The 27,852-nt window shown below is 32.2% G+C and overlaps 2 protein-coding genes across 3 annotated transcripts; one reads left to right on the top strand and one right to left on the bottom strand.

Moving 5' to 3' along the window:
• Positions 1-5,678: 5,678 nt before the first annotated feature.
• LOC121121553 (ropporin-1-like protein) lies at positions 5,679-7,150 on the top strand. The gene is made up of 4 exons (XM_040716510.2): positions 5,679-5,912; positions 6,431-6,516; positions 6,581-6,706; positions 6,766-7,150. The coding sequence occupies exons 1-4, from the start codon at positions 5,770-5,772 to the stop codon at positions 7,074-7,076; spliced, it is 666 nt and encodes a 221-aa protein (XP_040572444.1). The 5' UTR covers positions 5,679-5,769; the 3' UTR covers positions 7,077-7,150.
• A 150-nt stretch (positions 7,151-7,300) lies between these two features.
• On the bottom strand, positions 7,301-27,455 carry LOC121121552 (uncharacterized). Of its 2 annotated transcripts, none has more exons than XM_040716509.2 (5): positions 27,433-27,455; positions 9,743-9,875; positions 9,314-9,672; positions 8,222-8,444; positions 7,301-8,152 (listed from the first exon to the last, which is right to left on the bottom strand). In XM_040716509.2, the coding sequence occupies exons 2-5, from the start codon at positions 9,797-9,799 to the stop codon at positions 7,574-7,576; spliced, it is 1,218 nt and encodes a 405-aa protein (XP_040572443.1). In that variant the 5' UTR covers positions 9,800-9,875; positions 27,433-27,455; the 3' UTR covers positions 7,301-7,573. The 2 variants fall into 2 exon arrangements, with proteins under 2 accessions (XP_040572443.1, XP_040572442.1); XM_040716508.2 differs by lacking the exon at positions 27,433-27,455 and adding an exon at positions 12,050-12,418.
• Between the last annotated feature and the right edge of the window lie 397 nt (positions 27,456-27,852).

Raw genomic sequence — 27,852 nt, 5'->3', positions numbered from 1 at the left:
TCTGTGTTAGCGATGAACAATGGGCTTTGAGAAACGAGTTTTAAAGATACAATAAACATTGTTAAGTGAAAAATTGATTCTACTGCGTATTGAGGGAAAAATGCACTTGTAAGATCTTAAAACTCATTAATTAATTGAATTAGTACCTAAATGTAAACATTTAGAATGATTTATAAAATGATGTAGAATCAAGACGAATAATTTTGACTGCACTACTTCCCTCTACACGTAGAATAGAGAAGCCCTTCCCATGCTATCATTTTGAGAAGGAAGAAACTGAATTTTGACAAAGCAATTCCTAGAAGTCAAAAATAAAATTCGATTAGGTCTGTAGTCAAGGTTTATCAATTTTTAATATGTTGGAAATCAAATTACTTTTATCCTAATGTGAATCAATTGTGAAGGAAAGTATTGATTAGGTTGGGATTATAAATAAAAATTTACATAATATTGAACGGATTTTCCTTCATATGCCGGCAAGGACTATTTTTCAATATTATAGAGTCAAAATTTTACGATATCATGATTGTTCATAATTTTTAATCATTCATCAATTCGATAAAAATTCATCCAGAATCCATTTTTAATGTGCTAACAGATGAAACTTTTAACAATAAATCCAAATTTATTTATACTTCTGCTAGAAGAGGCCTCATATACCATTCAGATTAAGTTCATCTTGTCTCCTTGCAAAGCTTCAAGCTAAAACATTAAATTTGTGGAACAAAATTATCTCTTAACGTATTTATTAATAAGTTTGTTTCCTCGAAATGTTTTCAGTAGTTATATTTTAAAGCATATATCCTGTCCTAAGAAATATTATATACCCCTTGCAAATCTAAGTTTAACTACTTCTTTTTTCTTTTTTTTCATTTGTTCCCAAAAACGGGGCTACATTTTTCGATGTAATGATGTTTAATTAGCATCATTTTAAAAATGTACAAAATTAAATGTAAAAAAGCAATACCCAAACCCAAGAAAGAAGTAAAGTTAAACTTCAATTGAGTCGAGGAGAATCCTTCAAATAATCTTTGTTATCGTTGGTGTTACATTGAAATTAAAAAATATTGCGTGATGCTCATAAAATGAGTTTGACTCTACATATTAATAAAGTAAAGTCTACCTGTGTATACGTATTTGTGTAATCCGTACAGCCATTTGTGATCTAACACATAGCAATTTAATCATATTCGCTGGAGTTTTACATGCTTCATACAAAACTATCTTCAAAAAGAAAGGAAGTATATTATATAAAATAATTAACTCAGACAGAGAGCGCTCTAGAGACTAAAGGATTCCCTGGCTCATCACATCATATTAAGAATAAATTCTCTAGCTGTTATTAATATTATTTTATTCTAGAGGAGAGAACATCTAAGTATTGAGTAATACTTGTGAGTGTGCTCATGAAAAACAGAGTATCATCTTTTATGTAACTTAAAGAAGTACATATATATGTTCGTCAATGCCTAAGAAATCCAGTTACTATCCCCAGTGTAATAATAAAAATACTATCCCTTAAATATCTTAATTTGTTATGGAGTAAGATAATATGAAACGAAGAGGAAAAACACTAATAGAAACTAAGAAAAATAAATTGGTCACAAAAATAAAGGTTGAATGATCATTTATTGAGTCTGATAACCCAATAGTAGATAAATCAATAGCCTTCAATAGCCTCAATAGCCTTGAGAGAGAGAAAAAAGTTTAACTGGTTGTAACTTATTGTGAGCCAATTCACCTCAACAGTTGGGCGGATCTTCATTTACCAGTAGGTAATTATTCACAGCTTAACAACACCTAATTCGAGTTCAAACGATCTACGTAATCAACACTAAGTAGAATTTAAACTATGCATAGTATGACTATTTGGGAATACCTTCTAGAAAAATAAATTGTTCTTTTCCTTGTAAATATTGTATTTTGGCTTTTCTAAATATTAAATATTTTAATTAATATAGCTTTAAAAATCTGCTTAAACGAGCTCGTTTCAAATTACACTTTTTTTTTTTTTTTGTGTGTTGCCCTTTTATTGAAAATGTTGCTTACCTCATGTTCTAAGACAAGAAATAAATGAGATACATAAAACTATTATTATATTTTTTCAACTAAGACCCGAACTATAAATCGGTAATCGATCCAAGTAGCCCATGATTCTAGATATTTAAAAAAAAAAAAAGAAGATTATTTTCTCTTCATAAAAATCTATATTAATAAAGCAAAGTTTCTCTGTATGAATTTTTGAAAGGAAATAAGGAATATTTGATCTAAGAAATAAGAATGTTGATTAAATGTAGAAGTTGTTTCGCATGTAGAATCGAGCGTGTATATAGGGCACACTGTTTATAGTGCTCCTTGAGGTATATCATGTATATATTTTTGTTATAAGAAATAACAATGTAGTCTTATTAATTAAATCTCGCAGGCATTTCGAATGCAGCATTGAGCATGTATTCAAGGTGAACTATTTTTGTTATGTACAGGATGAAGATTCAAAAATTCGAAAATTTTAAAAACAATTTTCACTTCTACATATTTTTATTTTGTGTCATTTTAATGGGAAACTTTAGAAGCAAAGTTGGTATCTCAACAATTTTCTACACTTTTTATTCAATATGTCACCCTCCATTCTGAATCATAGCTTCATACGAGGACGAACAGAAGTCCAACTGGTCTTGATGAAGTACAACGACATGTTGTTCCACTTCCCTGTGATAACAGCTTTCAGGTCATCAATATTCGGGTGAGAAGTGTTGTTCGTCTTACCCTCTAAGACGCACCAAACAGGGAAGTCCAGGGGGCTCATGTCGGGTGGGGACAAAGGCAAGATGTCTGCAGGCCAGAAGGAAGCCATGTTCTCCCTGCAGAAATACTGCACCTTCTTGGACGTGTGTGCCGGGGCACCGTCTTGGGTAAACACATACTTTTCCCTGGGGAACATGCTCTTCAACCATGGTAAGACATTATCAATCATTGATTAATTTGTAGTAGAGGTCTCTGTTGACTTTCTCCTCGGTCTTGAAGAAGTAGGGAGGCATCTTGCTGCTGTTGGATGCCACGATGCCGAGGAGTTGAGCTGGATGTTTGGTCCTGAAGGTTCCATTGACTTGAGCTCTTTATTAAGCCAAGAAGAAATCATTTCTCCTGTTCAGTACAGCGTCCACTGTCAAGATCTCCTTGTCGTAGATAGCACACCCTCTCCAGTTTTGCTTGCTGCTCGGACCTTTTTAATTGCCCAAAAACGAAACAAACATCAACATTATAGCTTTTGTCAGGTCTTTCGAATGGTTTCAAATAAAAAAGTATCAGACTTTTAGAATTGAGGCTAGTCGGTCTCGAAGAAGATTCTAATTTTTGATTCCTCACCCTGTATAATAAAAAATACTAAATGTGAAATGTAATGAGTTTTAGCTACGAGTGTGTATAGATAAAGTAGATCCAGTAAGTGCTCTAGAGACTAAGGTACTCTCAGACTCATCGAATCATATTTAAAATTTATTTTTTATACTCTTATTATTATTATTCTTGAGGAGAGCAATATATGAATTATTGATATAAGGATTGAGTAGCTACGTGTGAGTGTACTTATAGAAAATGGAGACTAAGAATTAACAATGAAGGAGTTATCTTCTAAATTATGAAAGCAAAATTTGTATTTTAGCCGACTAATTACTCCACTACTTACATTTTATAGTATTTATTATCTCATTCCCGAGATCCCACAAATTTAAGAATTGGTTCCTGGAATCTCAGTGAAGAACAACTTCCATGGATAAGAGAAAACTACTATTATTACTGGTATTACCTACCAATAATGCACATAATATAAATTTTAGAGCAGCTATATGAAACTAATTTTCTAGGATAGGTTCGTTGGAAAGGGTTTGTTACTTTGAAAGACTTTATACTTTGTACAAATAGGAGACAACGATAGAGTAAAAAAATTAATTCCTTGATCGAAAAGGGAGAAGAAGAAGGGAGAAAAGGACAAGTCATGACATGACCTTATTCTTTCTTTACCTCTAGTATATTCTTGTTCTAAATATTCGCATGTAATTCGAATGGAAAAAATAAGTAGGTTACAATTATTATAATTCAAATTGTACATACAAAGATACAAGTGCAAAGGAGTCATGGAACTCAACTAATGTAGTTGTAATTTCATTCTGTAAAAGCAAACAAACCCGACCTCAACTTCACAAGCTTAGTATACATATATATAAGGGAGATTGAGGATACTTCTTACGGAGGAGACATGTTACACTCCCAATAACTTTAAAATGTTAAGTTATCTAAACACACCGTTCTTATACAATTGAATGTCTCCCTTTGTTTATCAAATCTATATAAAACACGGGATGCCCAAGGTTAAATGTATTTCTATTAACCTTAGGGTTACCTAATGCTTACAGTTATTGAGAATTTCGACATTGAAATTTTTGACACACAATGTAAACATTTTAGGTAAGTGTTTCTTGAGATATATTTCTATTATAAAACATGAGGTTTTTATTTTATTTTATTAAATGTCATAGTCTAGCACAGTGGTTCTTAACTTGGGTTTGATCGAACCCTAGGGGTTCGGTGAGACACTCTCAAGAATTCGGCAAGTACCCACATCCACTGAAGTGACTTTCGACCGGGGCAACCTGCTTTCAGTACAAGTGTACCGCAACCGTGTTCCATCGCTCAGAGACGGGGGGATACCAATATGAAAAAACAACAGGGGTGGATCCGCTGTGAGATTCAAAAAGTTTCTTCGCTGCGTTAGATTAGAAATATTTAGTTGCTTAGTAAAAACGTGATACACAAAATTAATACAGCCCCTTTCTTGTTATTTATGACGTTACGCTCCGTTTGGTCATCATTGACTGCAAGTGATCAGGAAACATTGATAAGCTTTGATATCTGTGCTGCAGGGAATTTGGTGGGCTCAGTTGTCAACTTGTTGCTTTAGTGATTGTCCTTTATGTGTTATATAAGTTTCAATATTCAATAGACATCATTTATTCCAATTCCAACACTATGGAGAAGACTTGTTATACCCCATTTTTAGTATATATACTCGTACTATATATATATAAATATATTATATTTAATTATGTTTTGTTTTTTGTGTAATTTCATAATTTACTTTAATTATAAATCACAGTAAATAGTTAAAAATATTTTTTATTTTATTTTATTATTAACTATGCTCTATTTCTGTAAATGTTTTATTTGTTTATCTTATATCTTTAATTATAAGTATTAAGTTTATGCTGACAAACTGTAATAAAAAGTAAAATAAATGCTTGAATATAACAAATGGAAGTTTTTACATGTTGTAACATGTCTAATCCTACCCCGTACCTTGTCTACTCCTGGGGTATCAAGTATCCTGGTTTTGGTTAATTTGGAAAAACACCAATAAATGGCTATTAATTATTGCATTATATCAAAAATACTTCGGAATTATTTGTTATAGATATGACCTGTCATGTTGCCCAGGCGTTGAATTATCTTTTAAATTGTCAAACTTATGATAGTTACAAAAAACAAGAAGATTTTTTTGGTAACATGTATCCTCACTCTCCCGCACCTAATGTAAGGGGCTTTTTATATATAAAAAAAAAGCATATGAAAATGTTAACTTTCAAGACATGAAAAAAGAGAGAGAATCAAAATTGTGGGAAAGCATGAACATAAACTATTTCCCTCTCCCTCCAATACCTTGAATTAATGTAATATACTTCAGCAACAATATACCTTTAGTAACATTAAAGGACAATGCCTTGTTTTAACACTTCCGTCTCTTCAAATTATCCCATACAAATCCCTCCAGAATTTCCAAAAATTCTCAAATCCTACACAAAAGCAGCTATTAGGACTCAACCCTACGATTTGCTACTTTGGTCAGCCTCGTATTTCAGGTAAGCAGCTCTTTTGAGATTGATTTTGCTCATCGAATTACATAATATTAATACAAGACCTATTTCTGAATGAGAGGTTATGTGAATAACAAATCTTCCGACGTAATTAAATGTTGTGTAAAATTTGCGATTCTTGTGCTACGTCTCGTTATGCTTTATGTATTTAACTAATCAGTCATTACAATTAACACCAATTAATTCATAATATAATTTCCTTTTGACCCATTATAATATCATATTTAATTACTGCGAGCATTTTAACACAATAATCTGCCACAATACGATTAATCAATTAGAAATTATCAATAAAAAAGTCAAAAATAACAAAATTAATATATAGATTTCATCTCATTTTTTCGTTGAAACTTCAACTTGTACGCGCGGACAATCCTATTTATAATATTATGGAAAGAGTAACCCCATTCATTATAAATATTCGTGCAAAATACATAAAATATAATCTGAAAAAAATAGAAGAAACGTCTTCGCGTAAAGAAATATAGTTATTTTTATTACAGATGCCTTGCAAATGGTGAGGTTCCTCCTATCAAAGAAAGGATTGAGTATCCAGTTCAAGAATCAGGAGAGGCTGCACTGACTCCTGGTGAGTAATTGTTCACATAATTATGCTTCACTGATTTATTAGAGCTGTTATATGTATATAAAAGGTCTTTTACGGATCCTCCACAAACAAATTGGTAATGAAGGTTCAACGATATCAAAGTCCATCCTTGTCAGAAAATGGAGAGGGATTTGTCTATCCCAACAGACATTGGAAAATATACTCAATACTGGTATTTAATAATTATAAGCAAATGAATAGTATAATTCAAAATTATTTTATATTATATAGGAAATCATAATGATTCCGAAATAGATTGGGATGAGTTCCTCATTGATGCAACCATTTCCATGTGTGTTATAGTCATCAACGTCATGGAAATGCTTTGTGACATTCTTACCAATCATCCTGAGGGTATCAGCAACTACACTCTTCCAGACTCTATTTTTCTTTACTTTTTGACTAAAGTTGCTCGTAAATTCGATGTCAAAGAGGCCAACATAGAAAAAACACGAACGTATTTAATAAACGTTGGAGCAAATCAAGGAAATATACTTAGTGTATCAAATATTAAATCTCCAGAATGTCCACTTTCAAATTGAGTAATAATCATTATTATTTCCCTATCCAACCTATTTGAGCTTCCTTTTTCGACACTTGGCATCAAAATCCCTTGTATTCATTCTTGTTATTTGATCGCACAAAGTAAATATTTATAGATTCCTTTACATAGTATTACAGTATGTTCTAATTCTCTCTTTTGGGACATGATCCCTGAATTATATAAATAGTGATTATTATTACCTAATTATCATACAAACCCCAATTTACAAATTTCAATTATTTATAATTCAATGTATAAATATAATTATATATAGATAGAAAGATTGATATAAATAAATGCAAAAATAATTATAAATTTCATTATAAATTAAGTAAATAAAAGAATGAATAGCTACAAAGTTCGAAGTGTTCTTTTTTTGTATAGGTATTATAGGCGCGACAAGAATCAATCATTGTTTAAATAGTATAGAGTCCAAACATGATGATTCTGTTGAGGAATTGTTACAAAAGCTGTAACTGGATAGTTTGTTTATTATTATACAAGCGTGGATAATTCCAATCCTTTGGCAGAGATAATTGTACCATTGGGGCCACTGAGATCCAAAGTAGCTTGAGGGAGTCCCATAAAACTCTTTCCTTCATTACCCGGTCCAGGTCCTCCAGGTGCTAAGGGATTGTTGTTGTCGTTGGAGTATTGCCTGGAATGGCTCTTTTCCTTTTGCCAAATAAAAACATTATGGACAATGGCCGCACCACAGAAAACAATAACAAGTCCAATTAGGATAGATGTAACAATGGCTGAAGTAGAGTCGAAGCGGAGATATGTGTAAAGAATGACTCCAGTTAAGAAAATAGGAATGGATATGAAAAAACCTGCGATTGCACAAGTCCTTGTAAGCGCTGCATCACGGAGATATGCATTTGTACTTGCTCGTCCACGAGCTCCTTTAACGAGCTTGATGGCGAAAATAAATTGAATGGAACATACCAGTAGACAACAGAGATTCAATGACAATGATAGGGCACATAAAGCGAGAGTCACCTCGTAGACGGTTACATAACTGCTCTCCGATAATATATCAAATCCATATTGGGATGAGTTTTTGGATTTTGCCTAGAAAATAAAATATGAATCCATTGAACACCACATAAATTACAAATACATGGAATAAATGATACATACGGGAGACATCTCAAGAAGAAACACTAATGACAAAAGAGCAAGAAGTAGTGATATGATACATAGTAGGCCCAGAGATGTGATCATCTCTTTAACGCCCGACTCATTGGACATCAACATAAATTTTGCGATTTGACTTGAATTTAACCGGGATTTGAGGGTCGCATTAAGGTTGTTATCGCGTCGATGCCGATGTTTGCGTCGAGAATAATTGTCATTGAGTTGTCTGCAAAGGAATAAAAAATAATGAAAACGTTATACAACTTCAGTGAAAAGAATATATATAAAAGTATATTTTTTGCGGAGGTGTCTCTTCGTAAGTTATAAAAAAATAAAAATTATTTTTATATAAAATCCTACATGACTGGATCCTATTCTATGATCGATTCATATCAAAATACATATTTGAGTGATGAATACAAAGAACAAAAGAATACATAACAAGGGTCACAGTCAATGCTTCGACATCTAAACTTAAGAAGAGACGAGATATACATGTGCATATGTAATATGAAGTTATCAGAGTAAATAGCACGAGTTGAAGAGGAAAAAATCCGCGATTAAGAGTACAATAAGACGCTCATACCATTGTTAAAAACTTTTCTTCACTACACTTATAAAAATTTAATCATTAAGACAACCTAACCTGTTATATTTGCAATAATACCTGGACTAAAAATTTATTAACGGCAGGAAATATATACGTACAAGGCATATAGACAGACATGTATGTGTGTTTATATACTTTTGACTTTGTATTTATATTTTTTAAACTTAGATGCAACAACTTTTTTTTATAAATTTAATTATACTACAAGTAAGTATTATACATGGCTGGGAGTATTTAGACAAATCTCTCAGAAGTGAAAAGGTTTGCAAGTATTTTCATGCAGCGGATATTACTACAATTACTAGTAAAATGGATTAAAATTAAACCGTGCTATGGACAAGTACGTCCTAGGGGATGCAGATTCATTTAAAATCATTCGCAAAAAAGCTACATATAAACCACAAAATTATATGGAACGGATTCCATATGAAAGAACTCCACGAATAATCATTGCTATTGAAAAATGAATAAAATAACGTCCATACCTATGAATTGAATTAGTATCACGCTGAGATCTGGAAGTAATAGGAGAAATTTGAGTAGAGTTGAGATCATGATGCGATTGTTCCCTTGAGGAATCCATGAAGGAAGTTTTCGTTCCATTTGTGGAAGGACTTGCATTAGAGGATACCTTGGATGAGTTCAGACCGGAGTTATTCAGATTTGCATTTAGAGACTGATTAAGTCGAGTATTTATTTTCGAGGGTGTGTTAGCATAAATATTATGATTCACACTCACAGGACGTGAGGTAGAGATGGTGGTAGTAGTAGGCCTTGGAGAGTCGCATCTTGGCAGTGGAGGAGGCGGAGAGGCTGCTCTTCCCCCACCTCCAGTATTTAATTCCTGCAACAAATAAAAAGGATTCGTGCAATAAAAGGTTTATTTTATTATAAACGTGTAACCGTTTGCTTACTTCAATTGAGGGGATACCAATCACATTGGCAGTGGGCGTTATCCTTGGACTATCCATGACGTTTTTATGTTCGATCTAGTAACTTTTGATACTTGATAATTGTTGTTGTCGATGCATGTTATTTATTAGTAATCTGTAATATGAAATTTAGAATATATTAAAATCGGGCTACACATTTTTCTATGGATACAATATACATAAAAAACCGTCATTTAAGATAACATCTATAATACAATAAAAAATAACATCAACAGACTGTTAGTCGTTATACATTTTATTATTGTTTTCTAAGAATATATATAATGTCAGAATCGTCTAGGAAGCAACAGCCAACATTCATTAGTCATGCGTAAATTGGGAGAGGTTTCCATTTTCTCATGGTTTAAATTGAATTTTCTTTTCGGAATATTTTTAAAACTTACCATCATAATCATCATCCAATGATTTAAATACGAAAACCTCAAAATGTTTCAAAGAGGAGGGGAGTTCCCCCTTCCTCTCTTATTAGAGAAGAAGAAAGTTGTTCCACAGGTGATGTACATACTAGTTGTAATCACCACTATGAAGAATAAAGACATTTACGAACAAAAAGCCTATGAAAAAACGACTGATTCAATACACATGCTTTTATTATTATTTATACATGTGATGTGGTATGTCAACATAAAAATAATCTTGAACAAAAAGTAAGAAAAAAGAGAAAATCACAATCAATTTTGTACCTCATATAACTATTAGGCCCAATACCTCATATGACATTTTTGAGTTAATTATAGGCTTTGTATTCAAATTTGTGGGATAATTGAAGATACTCAATAATCGTAACTATAGATTAGAGAGAATTAATTTGGCACAAATATGAGCCCATTCAACCATAAACTCCAACAATTTCTAATTCATTTATTGTGACAATGAATGTTTGCGGCTTTAAATGCAATTTGCGGAGACTACAAAAGGATTGATAAGAATCCTTTGTGAATAGAAATTGACGATAATAATTAGGTAAAGAATACAAAATATGTCGTCCAGACTCAATTGGGAGAAAAATCCTTCAAGCTGGCCTTTGTGTTGATGGACCACATTGTACTTTCTGCATGACAAGACAACCGTCCTAGGTACATACATAAAATCTACTACTAACATTCCGAGGAATAGAACGTGACATACTTTGGAAAAAAGTGAAAAAGATAAGAGATAAATAACTTTAAAAAATCTCAGGATATCAATCACTTTTTCCTACTAGGTACCCACCTAATCACGTTGGATCATTAATTATTAGTTAGAGAGATGAAATTTGAGTAAGTGAATTGAGAGAGGGTTGAGAAAATATATGTTTTTAAACATACATATAATTCTTTTCTTTTTTTTCTTCAAAAAAATGAAGAAACATTTCAAAATGACAATGTGTCTTCTATGAATCAAGATTTGGGAAGTTCAAACGTAGTGCACGAGCATCCTATTTTATTCATCCACAGAATAATGGATCAAACATTCAATAGAATGTTGATTCACTCGATGGCAGAAAAACATCATTTTGAGGAGGATTGAAAAAGAGGAATAAAAATTATTTTTGAAATAGTAGTTTAACAATCAAATCCAATAAGGAAATCAAACTCCAATTATTATCAAACATCATAAAAATGACTAGCAATAAAAGAAATTCGCACGAGTTTACGTTATATAATTTGCATGAAATCTTCATTATAGAAACAAACATAATTTAACATTTCCTATTGAAAACATATGCTGGGGATTGTTAAAGCATGATTACATTTATATATAGGTACATCAAGGAAAGTTTTATTTCTGAAAGGAGTTTCGTTTGCTTGTAGGGGGGATTAAATTAGCGCCTTTTTCGATGGAGCCGTACTTTACACCAAACTAAATCACCTAAGTGAAAATCCGTTAACTCTTTATTAACACGTTTTTAAATACATGAAACATTGATATTAGTAATAATATTATGTTAAGAGCGTTCATTGCAGCTGGTTTTATAGATTTAACACATATGCGAAGCGGCTCTGAAAAGAGCAGATGATTACCTTCGTGTAATGAAACAATGTTTGAACCTAATTTACAAGGAATATAATCGTTGGATATAAAAAATGAATGAGGGGGAAGGTTTTAAAAATTCGAGACAACTCTTTCATGTTGAGAAACGACATCTCAAGACAGACCAACACTTAAATCTCCAAGAATACACACACAACCGCTAGGAGAAAATATCATATCCATCAGTGGGACTCACAGATCAACATAGATATTTAGTAACAGACTTTTTTATTATCGTAGGTATATAATAACTACCTTGATGTAATCCTCTCATGACGCACAAAGATCCCTTTCGAGTAAACTATGTTTTCCCGGGCAAAATCTTGATAAAATCACTTGAAATCCTTAGGATCCAACAACACTCATTTCCAAACTTTTTACCCATATATTATTATAGGAGCAAAGATCAACACTTAAACTGAGGATACACACACACACAGAGTCAATTGCACACAACCTATGAAGAGTCCTGCGCGTAAAGGTCACTACTACACATCGTTACACAGAGCTTTAGAGAAGGAGGAGGGGTGATACCAACAATAATAAAATAAGTAAAATTATTTTCAGGGAGAGGAAGTGGACACTGAAGAAAAAAATTCACCCACTTCACGCACCAAGCAGCATACAACAATACGATACACACACTCCTTATCCTCCTATTCTTCTTCCTTCCTCACCCTTGGAGGAACTAAACATACAATAATAATAATAATAATAACAATCAAGCAAATGAAAAACGGTTCACCTTTGTTCGCCCGCCTAACAAATAAAGGAGATCATGACGTCATACCACAGTCTCACGAAATCCCTACTTTTACTTTTTATAACTACATTTTATATGTAAATCCTCTGAGTAAATATAGAGTTTGGTAGGCCCTCACCTTAAAAAGCTTATTAATTATACGAAGGTTTACTCAGTCGGTCCATCTCTAATTTTAGGTATTGTCCGGCCATTTTCTTTTCTCCCCTTATCTTCTTTTCTAATTTTTTCCTCTGATGATGAAGAATAATAGGCGCGGAACGACTGTTCTGTTACTCCCTACGAGCATTGTACATAAAATATTATTTAAATCCTTATTTTTATTGTTATGTGCCTTTTGAAGGAATGTTTGATACTTCATACTTTTTCATATTTATGAATAACTTAAAAAATTATTCGATTAGCGTGTCTTTATTATAAGACTCAAATATTTGTCGACGTCAAAAGCGATCCAATTTCAAATTACTATTATGCATTTAATTTTTTCAAGAATAGGAAACGACTTTTTCCCTACATTTAATAATATTTAATTTTTTTAACGAGAGGTGTTTCATTACCCTATTACATTATGAAAATATAATATAATATATATAATAAGGAGGAGTACTAAAGCCTTCCTTGGATACCATACTTTGAACATGATTTTATGATATTAGTCGGTATATTCGCATGACCACGGAATAGAACACCTGACTGAGCAGCTGCAATTTTTATATTTTTGCACGTTCATTACTACTAGTATATCATTTTTTCCTAATTGACAAATTATTTTATCCATAAATTTGAATCCTCCTCCCAAAAGATATAATTTGAAATGAAGTAACAAGTTTCCCTCGAATTTTATTTTGATGTTACATAATAATATGTATGTGACCCGCCTACACAAAGGCAAGCTTGAAAGATTTTTCTTGAAATTGATTAGGTACATTAGGAACAATCATCGTCAATTTCTAGAGTTGCATAAAATATGACTTTCACATTTGTACAAATAAAAGAAACCGAAAAAGGACAGAGCAACCCTCACGATTTGAAGAAGGGTTTGAAGTAAAGGACTCTTAATTAGAAGCTGCTTCATGTTCCTCCAGACATGCACTTAGTTTGAACAGGCCGTCTCCCCCCTAGTGAAAAGAAAAGAATAAGGGTGACTTCGTCGCAACAATAACACGATATTACAGATCGGTGTTTGGAACATCGTCTTCCTTGTCTTTTGATTGAATTGTTTATTTTTCCCTTAACCGCTCTTTCCCTAGAGTTCTTTAGTTAGAAGGAGAGGGAGGAGCTTAGCTGTTATGACGTTTCATTAGATTAGCTGCTATCAGCTTTGAGGTGAAGGAAATACAGAGAAATACCACTCCGTATATAGCAAGGACAACTAGGCTGGAATTACTTCAATATCAATCCTCAATTCTACTATGAGCAGGGCGTCCACAGGATTATATCTCCACAGCATCATTTGATCGAATGAACTTTCTAATAAAGAGATCCTTTAAAAAAATTATCCCGTCTTTTCTCCTCATAATTTCTTCTTCCCAATCAATAATTTTTACAAAATTCTTTCATTTAGGGGACTACAGCGTCTTCAGTCCCCCCCTGCGGGCCCCCTTATGGGGGGGCTACAGCCATTTCAACCCAGGCCCTACGGACGTACCTACCTGTAGGCTCTATGTATATATGAAGTAAAAAAATAGGATTTTCTCCTTTTTCTAGATATTTGTTCAACATTATTTTTATGTTGATGCACAACATATTAGAAATATTTTACATAATAGATCTTACTTGAAAGTACATAATATGTACTACTACGACACTGGAACATAGCCTTGGCGGTGGGATTCTCCACTCCTCTTTTTATTATAATTATTTTAAATATTTAGTCAAATAAAATTGGTACTTAAAAATATGGAATGATCAGTAGGAAAGTATTTTTTCATGATCAGACATAGGTAATATTCAGTGCGTCATTAAACAAAATAAAATCACTACTGAATGAGGTAATTCTTTACCTTAAAAAACCCCACATATTACTACATATTTTTCATTGCCTTATTTAAAGAATAAATAAAGGTCAAGAAAGTTAATTATATGTTACAAGTATTTATGTTGGATCTCAAAATATTGGCCTAAATACTCTACGCATGAATGTTAGTATGTTCATAATATCATATAAATAATATGTAGGAGAAAAAGTAATTTCGCATATTTCGCTTTAATTCAATGCTTTATATAAAGCGTTAACATGATTCAAGAGGCCAAGTATGTCCTGTTCTGTTTGATAACGTGTTGCCAACAGGAATCCAACTTCATAATGCCCTTCTCATTCAAGCCCTTGTCTCTAATGGCACAACCAATTTTCACAGGCCACTATTAAGGCCAGATTTGCGACCCCAAGCGCGTTGGCTATAGACAGGAACAGATGGTAGTCACTGGGTGGCTGGTCTGGACTGTAGGGTGGATGCATAAGACCTTCCCATACGAGCTCCCGGAGCTTCTGGAGCGTCATCAAAGATGTGCACACCCTGGCGTTGTCTTGATGTCTCCTATTTACCAATGATGGCTGCTTCTCTTTGATCGCCACCTTCAAACGGTCAAGTTGTTCATAGTAGAGGGCAGAATTGAGTGGGAGAAAAAATCGCTAAAACCACTGATGTGCAACACGAACCGAAAAAGTATCTGCTCCGTATATATCACAAATTTTCTTGGTCACTTTCGACGCCTTTTTTCCCTTTCAGAAGGTAAAAATTTAAAATATGGCCAATTTCTTCATTTGAGGCCTCCATACTCGACACACGATAATTCACGATTGAATCAGACAACCGTAATACTTTCCGAAAAGCGTTTGTAGTATACACACACACCTTTACAACACTTTATCCTATGATCATATGTTACCAATAATGAACAAGATATACTTAGTTAAAAAAAGGGTGGGAAATATGAAATTATTTTTTCCCCAACAAAATATAATATTATGTAGTTTCTACACAGACAACAACGGATTTTCAATTGAGAGATCAATCCAATTTTGTTTTCGGAACTCCCTTATCCGAGGATAATGACATTAAACATTTTCTGAGGAAAATGCAAAATATTTAAGTATTTTTATATTTTTAAGTGGACCGAACGTATTCGGTCCATAGATTGAAACCGGAAAAAAAAGGTCAACAATTTGAAAACTATTAAATTTTGGTCTACGGTATGAGATTGTAGTTTTGAACAGAATATCGATCCAAATCGATATAGCACGACTTCTTTTTGTATCAACCCTCAATCTCAAAGGTCAAAATGAAAAGGAAAAAATTGGAAAAACAAATGGGGCTTCTATATTTTTCTTGTTGGCAACTTTTGATTAATATTTAGAGAATGCTTATTAATTGATTATTATATTCATTGAATTGATCATTTTATCAACATACATATATATCAATGACAGAGTATAAAATAACAGGAGTTTTAAACGAAGGCCCTTGATTGATATAAATTAATATAAAACGCCATATCCAGTCACATAGAGTCAGCTGTTGGTCATCATATACATCAAAATACATTAACATCTTTGATTATTTCAAAAAATGAGTCGTGTAGAGAAAAAATCAGTTAAAACTTAACCGGGGGAAAAAATCGAGCTCAGACCGAGTCTCAATATTAGTAATACTACGTTGGTAGAGATATTTAATTATTAAGAACACTGATATACTGAATAATAATAGGTGAAATAAATATTTCTGAGCGTTTTCTTACAATATTTTAACAATGAAATGAACATAGCCAGAATTAACTGATTTAGATGGTTCCGAACGGAATAAGTGCTCATATGCCGGTCCAACTCGACAAATTCCATTATTTTATCGACATTTATTACCAGAACGGAATCGTTGGAACCACTGCTTCGCTGTTGCATTCGGTACTGTATTGGATCTATAAACAACATAATTTTTTTGGCGTCCTGTTCCGCCTTTTCATCTTGGTCGTAGTTGTACTGAAGAATGTATCGAATTTTCTATTTTTTTTACTTGTATTTTGAAAAGCTGTAACAGAAAACTGGCTTCACCAAACATAAAACTGTAAATTAACTTTTTTTAAGAGTAAACTTAACCTTTCAGCATACTTTTAGCTTTTTTTTATTTTTTTGCAATATAGTAATTGTGAGATAAAATTCACAAAAAGCATCTAGCGAAACCATTAAAATAAAGTAATGAAACGCAACCACCAGCTTGAGGAGAAACAATGGTAAAGTGTCTCAATATTTTTTCGCAAGATGTCACTTTTTATATGACGTCACTAATTTATGTTTCTTATTGACGTAGATAATTAATTTATTGCTATAACAAAATCTTTGTCTTTTCCTATTTTTTTGTAGCCTAAATAAAAATAAGGATTTTATCCGGATTTGTATATTGCCTAGGCAATTTATTTTTGATTGAATATAATTATTTGGAAAATTTCTAAGCACGTTTATGGACTTATATCTTTTGGGCGGGTTGAAGAAACCACTTCAGTATCGCTATTGCAGGGTGTGTTCCTTCGTATCTCCTAGGATAAGTGAATTATGATCACCGTGTTTCCTGGAAATAAACTATTTGCTCCCAATCTCTGCCAATATGTTTCTTGATCTTTGTTTCTGGTACTAAGTCGCCCATGGAATTTGATGAGAGGTGTACTCGAAGTGTACCATATATTTAGAATACAAAATATAAAGAATTTTTCCAGGGAAATTTGACCTTTTAAACGTAATACATGATATGACCGTATAATGTTTTAATATGCATACATTCCAGATAGATCAAGTAAAAACTAAACAGTGATACACGAGATATCCAAGTTCATAAAACTAAATGAAAACAGCATTAGTAGTAAACCACTGAATTGCCAAATGACAATATATTGTTTAAATTATTTATTTATTATCATTAGAACATCTTCTAAGAAGTAAAATCTATTAGATAACATCATAACTCTTAATTATCTCTCCAAGTAATAACTAAACAGTGCCTCTAGCGGGCAAAAAAATGTTATGTGCACCAAGACATTTTTCAGGAATTGATCAGGCGGATCCTCGCTTCGCTACTTGGTTTAAAGCTTTATGTCTCTCTGGTATGCAAAAATAAAAGAAACAGAAAATTAAGGTTGTCTCTCTGACAGTTTGTAGAAGAGCAGTTTAGCTGTTTTATTAGATCAGCTCCAAGGAGTCGTGGTAGGAAGGAAATAAACACAGATAGTACATAGCAATGATATAGGCAGGAATTACAACGATGTCACTCCTCAATTATACTCTGAGTCAAACAACTTGGACATATAACTCGTCAGCGCTACTCTCCGTCATTCATGAGCGCACGCCCTCAAGGTAATACTTTATACTTGTATGTTCTCTCATCAAGAAGGAAAGTATAATGAAAATAAAATAAAACCCTTTTTAGCTTGCGAACAAGATCAAAATTTACATTGTAACTGCACTATAGAACGACGCAGCTCAATGGACAACACACTTGGGATCAATTCTTCTCTTGAACTCAATGTGCTTAGCTTCGCGCCCCAGTCGTTCCTAGAGAAGAAAATAGGCTTCATTTATATGTGTTTTAAAAGACAATTCCTACGTCAGATGGAATAAATTTAATACAACAATGTGTACTAATATGTACTTAATCAGTCCAACTCAATCTGAACAATTAAAGGAACATTAGATAGAATAAAAAATATAAATTGCATACCTAAAAAATGCTTAGGATTTACAACACAAGCTCTGCCTCCCATATCAAAACATGGATTACATCCCCACAATTATAGTTCCACTCTACCTTATTAGTATAAGACATAGATTAAAATGATTAAAATTGGCTCATAATAGTTCAACAAGGACTTACATTTGTAACTCGATCCTGAGCCAACCCTCATTGTTACTCTGCGTCTTTCATGAGCATAAGCAGTTTTAATTATTATTAGACTTAGGATTTGTGAGAAAATTGCTTATTTTTCTAAACTGGGATAAAATAAAGTAAAGAATTTGAGTTCTAGTTAGATTACACGACAGCTCTTGATGATTTTTCGAAAGAAAATCCATCTGCTTAAGCCTTCCTTCATAAGGCTCTCTTTTTGGAGGTAAAAATATGCATATGATGCAATCAGGGATATGTAAAAGAGACAGATTTCAACAACAAACAATTAGATGAAGTAATAATTTGGTGCAGAATTGTCTGTTGAATAATTCCCCTTGAATCTTGCAACAAAGGATAAATACTGTCACATTAAATAGCAAACTCCTGATATTCCATTTATGCAAAAAGTTGGACGTATAGGTGATGAGATCCTCCATCCAACAAATCTCTTGAAGATCACGTTGCTAACCTCAAATTTGCTCCAACTACTCATGTGGACAGAGTAGTTTTAATATTGATCAAAGGGAAAAATTAAAAAAAGAAAATCTTTCAAAAAATCCTGCTGTGTAGATATAACAAAGAAAAATTTATGAATAACTTGTGACAAATACAAATTACTCCGTTTTAATACTTTAGGGGCTCATTTTTAAAAAAAAATTAAGGGATCTTTTTGGCTCATTTTGGCCGGCAAAAATGACACAAAAATCGTAAGTCTAATTACTGTATACCTATGTTAGATGTTCTTCCTAATATAATAATTACAACAGCTAATATTCTATTCAGATTACCAACTAGAAAAAACCACTCCCGCTTTCATGGACATATTTTATACACCTCTACAGATTACCAATTATACTTCTTTTTTTTTTAATGTACCTATGTATGCTCATGAGGATATCGACAATTTTCAGAATTATATTCATCCATCAATGGTAGCTTATTGTTTATACATATATTCAAAAGTTTTTTTATTATTATATATCTCCAAATGAGTGTTTTTATACAATATGGTAGCAATAAAAAAACATCAACATATGTAGGGAGGAATAGAGTGGGTACTGGGTAACTAGTGGTATGTTAATTCCTCTATAAACCTACTACTGTTATAATGTATTCAAAAATTGGAAATTCAAATCACAGGCATAAGCACAAAAGCAGTCAAGGCAATCACTTTCAGATATTTTAATCAATATTATTATTATTAAAAATATAACTTATTTTGGTAATTCATACCAAAATGGCCATGAATAACAAGGGCGTCTGCAGGATTATATTTTGGGGAGTTTTTGACTTAATTTTTTGAAAAAATGTCAAAAATCCATAGCTATTCACAAATAATTTTTTTGCTAAAAAAATCCAAAATCCTTATTTATTCACAAAAAATTAAACTTCAAAAAAAAAATTCAAAAATCCATACTTATTCACAAAAAATTAATTTTTTGTAAAAAGAGTTCAAATATGGCCCAAATGACCTTTTTTAAGAAAATAAATCTTACCCCTATTTTCCAGTAAAAAAATTTCATCCTGACCGAAAAAAAAATGATAGTAAAAAGCAAAAATTCCTTAATATGGGGAGGGGATTACAGTCCCTCCAGCCCACCCCTCGCAGACATTCCTGAATACTATAATGGGGTTCTCCTTGATAACCTCTTAGAGTTAGTTTTGGTCACTAATTTTCTAGCAATTATCTATTAGCCTATTACCAAACTGAGCCTATATAAAAAAGAACCAAGAAGGAAAGACAGGAATTGAGACTGATAAAGCTGGACCGAGAAAAAGACCGTTGAAATTAAAGAACCGAGACCGGGACTGCTGAACCTGAGCTGGGCACAACCTTGTATTTAACTACATTTTTTCATCGTGCAGTCTGGTTTCCTACTATAACAGTCAGGAGATACGGACTCGGATCAAGGACTATCCAAATTCAAGTTGATATATTTTTACCCCATTGATATTTGAATCGCCTCTTTCCTTAGAGCAGTGGTTCTTAACCTCATTAATTACCCAATTTCAGATTAACAATAAGGCCATTCTTCCCAGATTAACCTATTTTTCCCATAATACAATTGACGGGTTTCTCGAAAAGTTATAACTTATTGTTATTATAAATATATATACCTATTAAAAAATTATGATTACACAGATGAGACCCCTCATTCCCCCTAAGGCAGTGGTTCTTAACCTTATTGGAGGTACTAAACCCTGCAACCTTCATCAGTGCATTCACCGAACCTTTTTTTATTTCTTCAAAACATAGGTATGTATTTTATTATTGCACAAAATGAACCATGCATCATTTGCAACCGAAAACCAATTTGTTCAACCAAAACTAAACATGAATTTCAGACAAAAACATAACTCAATAAATATTTGCTGCAAATCAATGTCTCTTTTGCTTTTCCCTTTCAGACAATGGGTTCAGAAATGCATCAGTTCACCTTCACACTTTCTTATTGTTTTTGCAACAGAGTCTGTTCCTTTTATTTGTTTTTATGTCGACCATTCTTGAAAAAGATTTCTCACAAATATATGTTGTTAGAAACGGTATGAGTATCTCCAGGAATTTCTTTGGAATAAGAGGGTATGGTACGATTTGCTGACACCAAAACTTTTACAGCGTTGTTGTTTGGAAGGGTATCCCCGAATCCCCCTCCCCATTACGAATCACTAACTTAAGAGTCTCTTTACCCCTAATATTGTTCAATATAATAATCCCAAACCTGGGAACTGATTCTAGGGCCTCTTTTTCCTTTTTGAAGAAAGATAGTGAGATACAATAAAAATCACATATTGTTATAGGATATAATTATTATCCCCCAGGTCCGAATGCCTATCTACGCCTCTATTCACAATCATTGGTGCACAGAGAGAAAGTGGAGATAATGACGAATACTACAATAAAAGTAGTGGACACTCAGACTAACAAACGATGTCTCTGTTCTTGGTGCAATAAACAATTTTTTGTTCGAAATATTAACTTTGAACTCCAATAAAAAAAATAGACCAATAAAACTACTTTATTCGTCATTAAAACGATAACAGACTTCTTCTCCCAGGGGCGTTGAAACCCATTCATGAGTTGAGGGGGTGCAAAAAAAAGTAAAAAACTTAAGCATCAAAAGTTCTGAAGTAATTTCTTATCTAATTAATATAAGTGGCCCGTCAACTCAAATGCAAACTAGAATGATTTTTCTCTAAATTGAGCGTGGATTACATTTGTATTCGTTCAAGACGATTTGTCGTCAATTTCTATCGAAAAGTATTAAACCTTGGGTGCGTTGCAAAATTGCAATCTTAGCAATTACAATCTCTGTACCCAAAATTGATTCTCATAATAAAACAATGATAAATTGATAGATTTTATTTGAAAAGCCAAATTTATGTCAATAAAAGATTTTTATTCCTTGTGTCGTATTAGGGGTCAAATAGACTCGTTTTCAACTTTAAACAAAGAAATGTGCAAAGACAATCACCTACACTCTACAGCTGCATTTCATTACTTGTCAATAATAACTTGAGTTGGATTCGAGTATTACTCCAGCTCGAAAAAAAAAGCCTGAAATATTTTTTTGTAAAATTCGACTTTATTTGAACTATAAACTATATTAAAGTATTACTACTCTAAAAACTACAGACTCTGATCCTTTCCATGGAATTTTCCTATATGCAGCTGAGCTTGTTTTTCTTTATTTCCCTTTCTTGAAAAAAAGAAGTAAAATATTACGTTGATTCATATTTCCCTCTTTTTTTTCAAGCAAACACTTCTTCTAACCGTAAGTATTCATTTTTTTAAAAATCTAATCATAAAATATGATTCTAACTTAGCTAAAATTATAAAGAATTATGATACACAACTCATTAAATGGCAAAAACAAGTACTTAAATGGTCACAACAACGGGAGTAGTAGCTTTGGATGGTTCGCAACTAGTTTGTCTGACAATAGTTTCTTCATTTAAAGACTTGGGTATGATCATTAGGTTTTCCAATATTACATAGTCAATAAATATTACTTTTTTATCACTTAATGATTAGCTGATGGTTGATAGGCTCCAAGAAATGGTGTTCAGAAAACTCATAAAAGGCAAAATAATAGGCATTATAATTAGCAAATGTGCGTATCGTTCATGACAATAGTATGTTGTTACACAAGCATAAATAACGGGGGGGGGAATCTTTTTTGATGCCCTTAATAAGGAGTAATATTGCCGGACATTACTACATAATTAGCTTTTGCACTAAATCTTTACGATGGATTTAATTCTAACATTTTTTTTATTAGTATATTTATTGTCTAATTTTATGATTTTGACATTTACTTTATTATTAATAATTATTTAGATCTCATCGGTAGAGATATATCTATCCTGTGAACAATTGTATATAGCAACTTCCACATGAAGAAGAGGGGTGATTATTTTTTTGATTAAACTCCACGTCTCGCTTGTGTTTTGCAACCTAAAGTTATGACATATTTAACTGGATTCAGATGTCAGAACAAGAAAATATTATTTGGATCAATCTATTATTTCAATATTCTGTATATATAATTTATTGTTATTAGTTATATGATTCCAATTGTTTAATTTTGTATATTTAACATAAATGTATGATGATACATTTTTTAGTATGGAGATTGTATTTAATTAATGCTTTCTTTTTTAAACTTGGAACTTCAAATATATTTCGGAATACTCTACTTTGTCGTTTCATTAGGTATTATTCTGAGAATAAAGTGCATAATGAATTACAATTTTATGGAGTGTGACGTTATAAAATCTACTGTAACGGATAAAAAACGTCTAAGTCAATTATAGGTAGTATATCTTCATTAAACATTTTGCTAATAAACACTTTCGTTATACCCTCAAAAGTCATAATAAAGCTGGCAGATGATAATCACATCAGTATTTTAAACAATGATACCATAAGTCTTTCTACCCCCTTCTCCTTGAACGCGTTTTTCTCTACAGAATTATCAGCTTTAAGAATATCTGAGAAATTACTACAATGTCATAACATAAGTTCAAAATGCCATTTTTCAACCATTTGTCATATTTTTAAGGGGAAAAAATTAGTTATTGGATATAAATAGTAAAATTTATATCTATATAAAAAATCAGGGCTGTGAAATTCAAAATCCCAGTTTTTATGACCTTTTTTTAATTATTTAAGAATATGGTTATAACTATTAAGTATTTTAAGTAATAGTTTGTGAAATTATATGTTTCAAAGGAATGAAAATGGTGGGTGAGCTATACTTCACGGAATTAACCATGATGATTCAAATAGCAGGGGAAATTCACAATTGCTGCAGGGTTAGTTATAGAGTAATAGCCGACAAACATGTTCACGTTGTCTTAGTCTCACCAGAGAGCTTATAACTTTGACTTAAATCCAACACAAAATAATAATGATGTTTAATATTTATATTTATGAAATAATCACTCAAAAATAATCAATGAATTGAATTTACAATAATGAAGGAGACAAAAAATGGGCATTCATCAGTTAATGGCAGACTCGAGTATTCATGGCATTCCCTTTTTGTATCCTTAATAATTTTGAGACTCATCCCGAAAACGATTTTTTTTTTTTCGGTTAGGTCATAAGTAATTTTTTCTAGATGGATTTTGACCGATATTTCGGTCCAGACCGCGATCTCAGTCTGTAGACCCAAATTTAATTGTTTTCAAAATGTGAACAGATCTTTTTTGCTCTCAATCTATAGACGTCATTTAAACAAATTTCACAATTTTGAAAAACACATGACGTCATCAACAATTTTTCTAAAGAATACGTCTCGACCGAATTTTAAATGAGACCTATTCAGAACAATGTTTTTGTGATATGATGATAGCATGGCCTGTGGAAGGGTGGAGGGGGTTTTGCCACTTTTGGTCTGGAGAACTAAGATAAGATCTCAGACCGTGGACCGAAATTCAATCGTTTTCAAACCGAAGACCCATTTTTTCGTTATCAATCGATGGACCGATTTTTTTCCCTACTCAAGTTGGACAAATATGATATTTGCAACACATTTAACTTCATATGATGTCATTGAGGGTTCATGTTCATAATTTTGAAACGCAACTGACGTCATCGACAATTCATTTATAGAATCGTTCTAGACCAAATTTTAAATGAGATTGATCTATTCCGATTTTTTCTTTGAGACTTATCTAGACCCAACTTCTTTAAAGGACTGAATTTGTTGGCTCCACTAAAAATCATAGGAGTCTCTGACCGTTCCAGGATTTTCCAAACGTTATAGACACTTATAAGTAATATATATATAAGTAATTATATTAAAAAGAAATAATTAAAAAAGAAAATATTCAACTGTTGATCTGTTGATCCTGTCACTTTTAAAAAAAAAGTTATAAAATATATTTCATATATTCAATCAGTGTTTTAATCAATGTTGTTTTTTTTGTTTAAAAAAACAAAAACAAGTGTGTCGTTGTTTAAAAAAATGTATCTTTTAATTTATGATGGAAATTTGTCAATTGGATTTATTTATTAGAATATATATTTATTATTTTTTATATTTTTTTCTATTGATGGCCATAAAAATCTACACTTTACCAAATAAATACTGTCAGTTGAAAAAAGTAAAATTTACTTTCATGATTTAGACCAGTGATTCCAAACTTTTTATAACATCAGGCAGGGCTAGGGAGACACTTCGGCCCCAATCTAAGTGCTCGAAATAAATTAGTAAAAAAATGATAAATATACACTAATAAGATCTTTATTTAAAGATCGATAAAATCATAAAATATGTCGAACTTTTAATTGTCAAAAATATATAAAAATAAAATAATTTAAGAGTTGTAGATAGAGAAAAAGGTCTAAAAATAAAATAATTTAAGAGTTGTAGATAGAGAGAAAGATTACATTTAAGAGTTGTAGATAGAGAAAACAGAAAATTAGTTTTAGAGAAAAATATTTTTTAAGAGTTGTAGATAATTTAGTTGGCTAAATATTATATTTTATTAGTGAAGACATTCAAGCCTTTTCTAATTAGATAGAGGCCTTTTCGTAAAGGTCTAAAAATAATTTCATAAAACGGTTATAGTCCGGCTTAAAATTAGTTTTAGAGAAAAATATTATTTTTAAATATGTTAAGACAAGGTCCAGGATCAATTTTTTCCCTGGTTTGTTCTAAATAGATTGTTTCTAAACCAATTTGACCCATATTCCGGTCCATAACGTGGACCAAAATTGAATCGTTTACAAATCGTGAACTAATTTTTTTCAGTCTTATTATATAGACTGATTTTCTCCCATTTAAATTCAAATAAAATCAATTTATTTTCACAATTTTGGAACAGACAATTCATCATCAACAATTCATCTATATAATTCGTTTGGATCGAATATTAAATGAGACGGATCCAAACTGCACTTCTATAAATGATCTAATTTGTTTGATCCATTAAAAATCCTAATGGTCTCATGTTGGCTTAGGATTTTCATCCCGAAACCCAACACTAATATATTGGGATACTATGAGTTAAAAGATAACTAATCTTTCAATAATTCATCTACCCCTTTGTACCAAGTGGTACATTAAAATCTGAACACTTTGAATTTTAAACTTCAACAAGAAGTAATTAATTAATTAACAATAATATAAGTTCAACAAAATCAATACAATAGATAAATGTGTTTCTGAACTCTCTTGATCATTAATACGGCTGCCTTTAGCGTCAATGATGGCTTCCAGGCAGCTGTTGAAGGCCTGGCACCCACTGTGGATGGTGTCCTCTGTGATGGCACCCCAGTGCTGACTGACAGTGGCTTTAAGGGCATCGGTGTTTGGATGACGGGCACTGCAGGCTTAAATGCACAACTAAATTCTGTATTCATGGGCGTTGGCATCAGATCTGTAAGGGGCTAGAAATACAAAAAAGATTTAGAAAGACTCATTCAAAAGCGTTTTGCAACGGAGGAGATGGTTTTCTTTAATTTCTGGTGTCAAAAGTTGCCTTCCCCATCCTCACAAGGAACTTTCCACCCGCTTTTTTGATAGCTCTATTGAAAGTCTTGAGTACAACACCCAAGATATCTTGCATGGCCCGTCATGGACTTGAGGGAATTGGCCTGGGCTGTTTTCTTTAACTCATCCGGGTCCATTTTAGCCTTTCTTCCTCAAACGTTTCGGCCTTGTTGACGGCGTAGATGGTGGTCCTGGAAACGTTTAACTACTTGTAGTATGCGAACGAAAATTCGTTGATCACGTTCAAGTGAAAGACTCGACTTGTACGTAAGGTAGAGATCTCAGGTTTGTTTTGTTTTGTAACTAATTGTTTATGCTTTAATATGTGCAAATATGAAAATATTTCAATCACTCAACCTTCATTAATTATTGAATTAATAAGTGTTCAGATTTCAAAGGACCACCCAGAATTTATAATTGTAGAATTGACCTAGACCAAATTTTAAATGAGTCCGTTTTTTGCAACACAGATCCAACCCGAATTTTTCTTTGAGCCCGGTACAGACAGAATTAGTTCGACCCTACTATAAATCATAACACTCTCAAACCAAAGCTAGAATTTTCAGACCGAACCCTAACACCAGAAATAATATTATGAAGAAATTTACTAACGAGATCATTTTTTTCAATTAAGATTTTTAAAAACCATCAAAAAATATGTAAAGTATTATCAGAATAAATCAATAAGAGGAACTATTATTGAAAGGTGATTAAAACCAAAGCTTACAATAATAAAAATAAGATTTAATAAATAAATAAATTATACTAGCAAAATAAAACTCATTTAGATAGGAAAAAGTGATAGCGCAAAATCTATAAAAAAAAAAATAGAAATAAAACAATAACAATTTATGAACAAGTCATTCTACAAAAAAAAATATATAAATAAAATACTGACTTTTATCCCATTTATGAAATTCAATTCCATTGATAATAAAAAAATTATAGAATATAAACAATAGAAAGATTTCTGGTCAAATTTCATTTTTAAATTGCAAATCATACCTTGAAACATGACGTTATTTTCAATTTTAACAAGGAAAAATAATGGCCTGACTATACCATATTATTCAAAGAATGAGTCAACACTACACAATACCTAGAGCGCAACTAGACATTTCCACTCTCGGTGTAACAAGGATACTTTAGGAAGGTGAGCACGTATCTATCATGAGTGTGTACTAGTGTTGGGCTCTGGTCTGGAAATCCTAGACCGGTTTGAGACAGTTATATTTTTTGTTGGACCGAATTAGTTCAGTCACACAAAAAAAAAGCTTGGTCCGCACCGGTATCATATAAAAATTCGGTCCCAATCAGTCTAGAAAAATCCCTTTAAAATCGAACCGAAAAAAACAAACATTGCTGGGCCGAGTCTCACCACTAGTGTGTACATCAGGAGAGTCCACAGGGGGCGGGTTGGGCTGT

Source organism: Lepeophtheirus salmonis, chromosome 7 (assembly GCF_016086655.4).
Source record: "Lepeophtheirus salmonis chromosome 7, UVic_Lsal_1.4, whole genome shotgun sequence".
NCBI lineage: Eukaryota > Metazoa > Arthropoda > Copepoda > Siphonostomatoida > Caligidae > Lepeophtheirus > Lepeophtheirus salmonis.
Note: the sequence above shows the minus strand (reverse complement) of the source record. Positions and strands in the feature narration are given on the sequence as shown.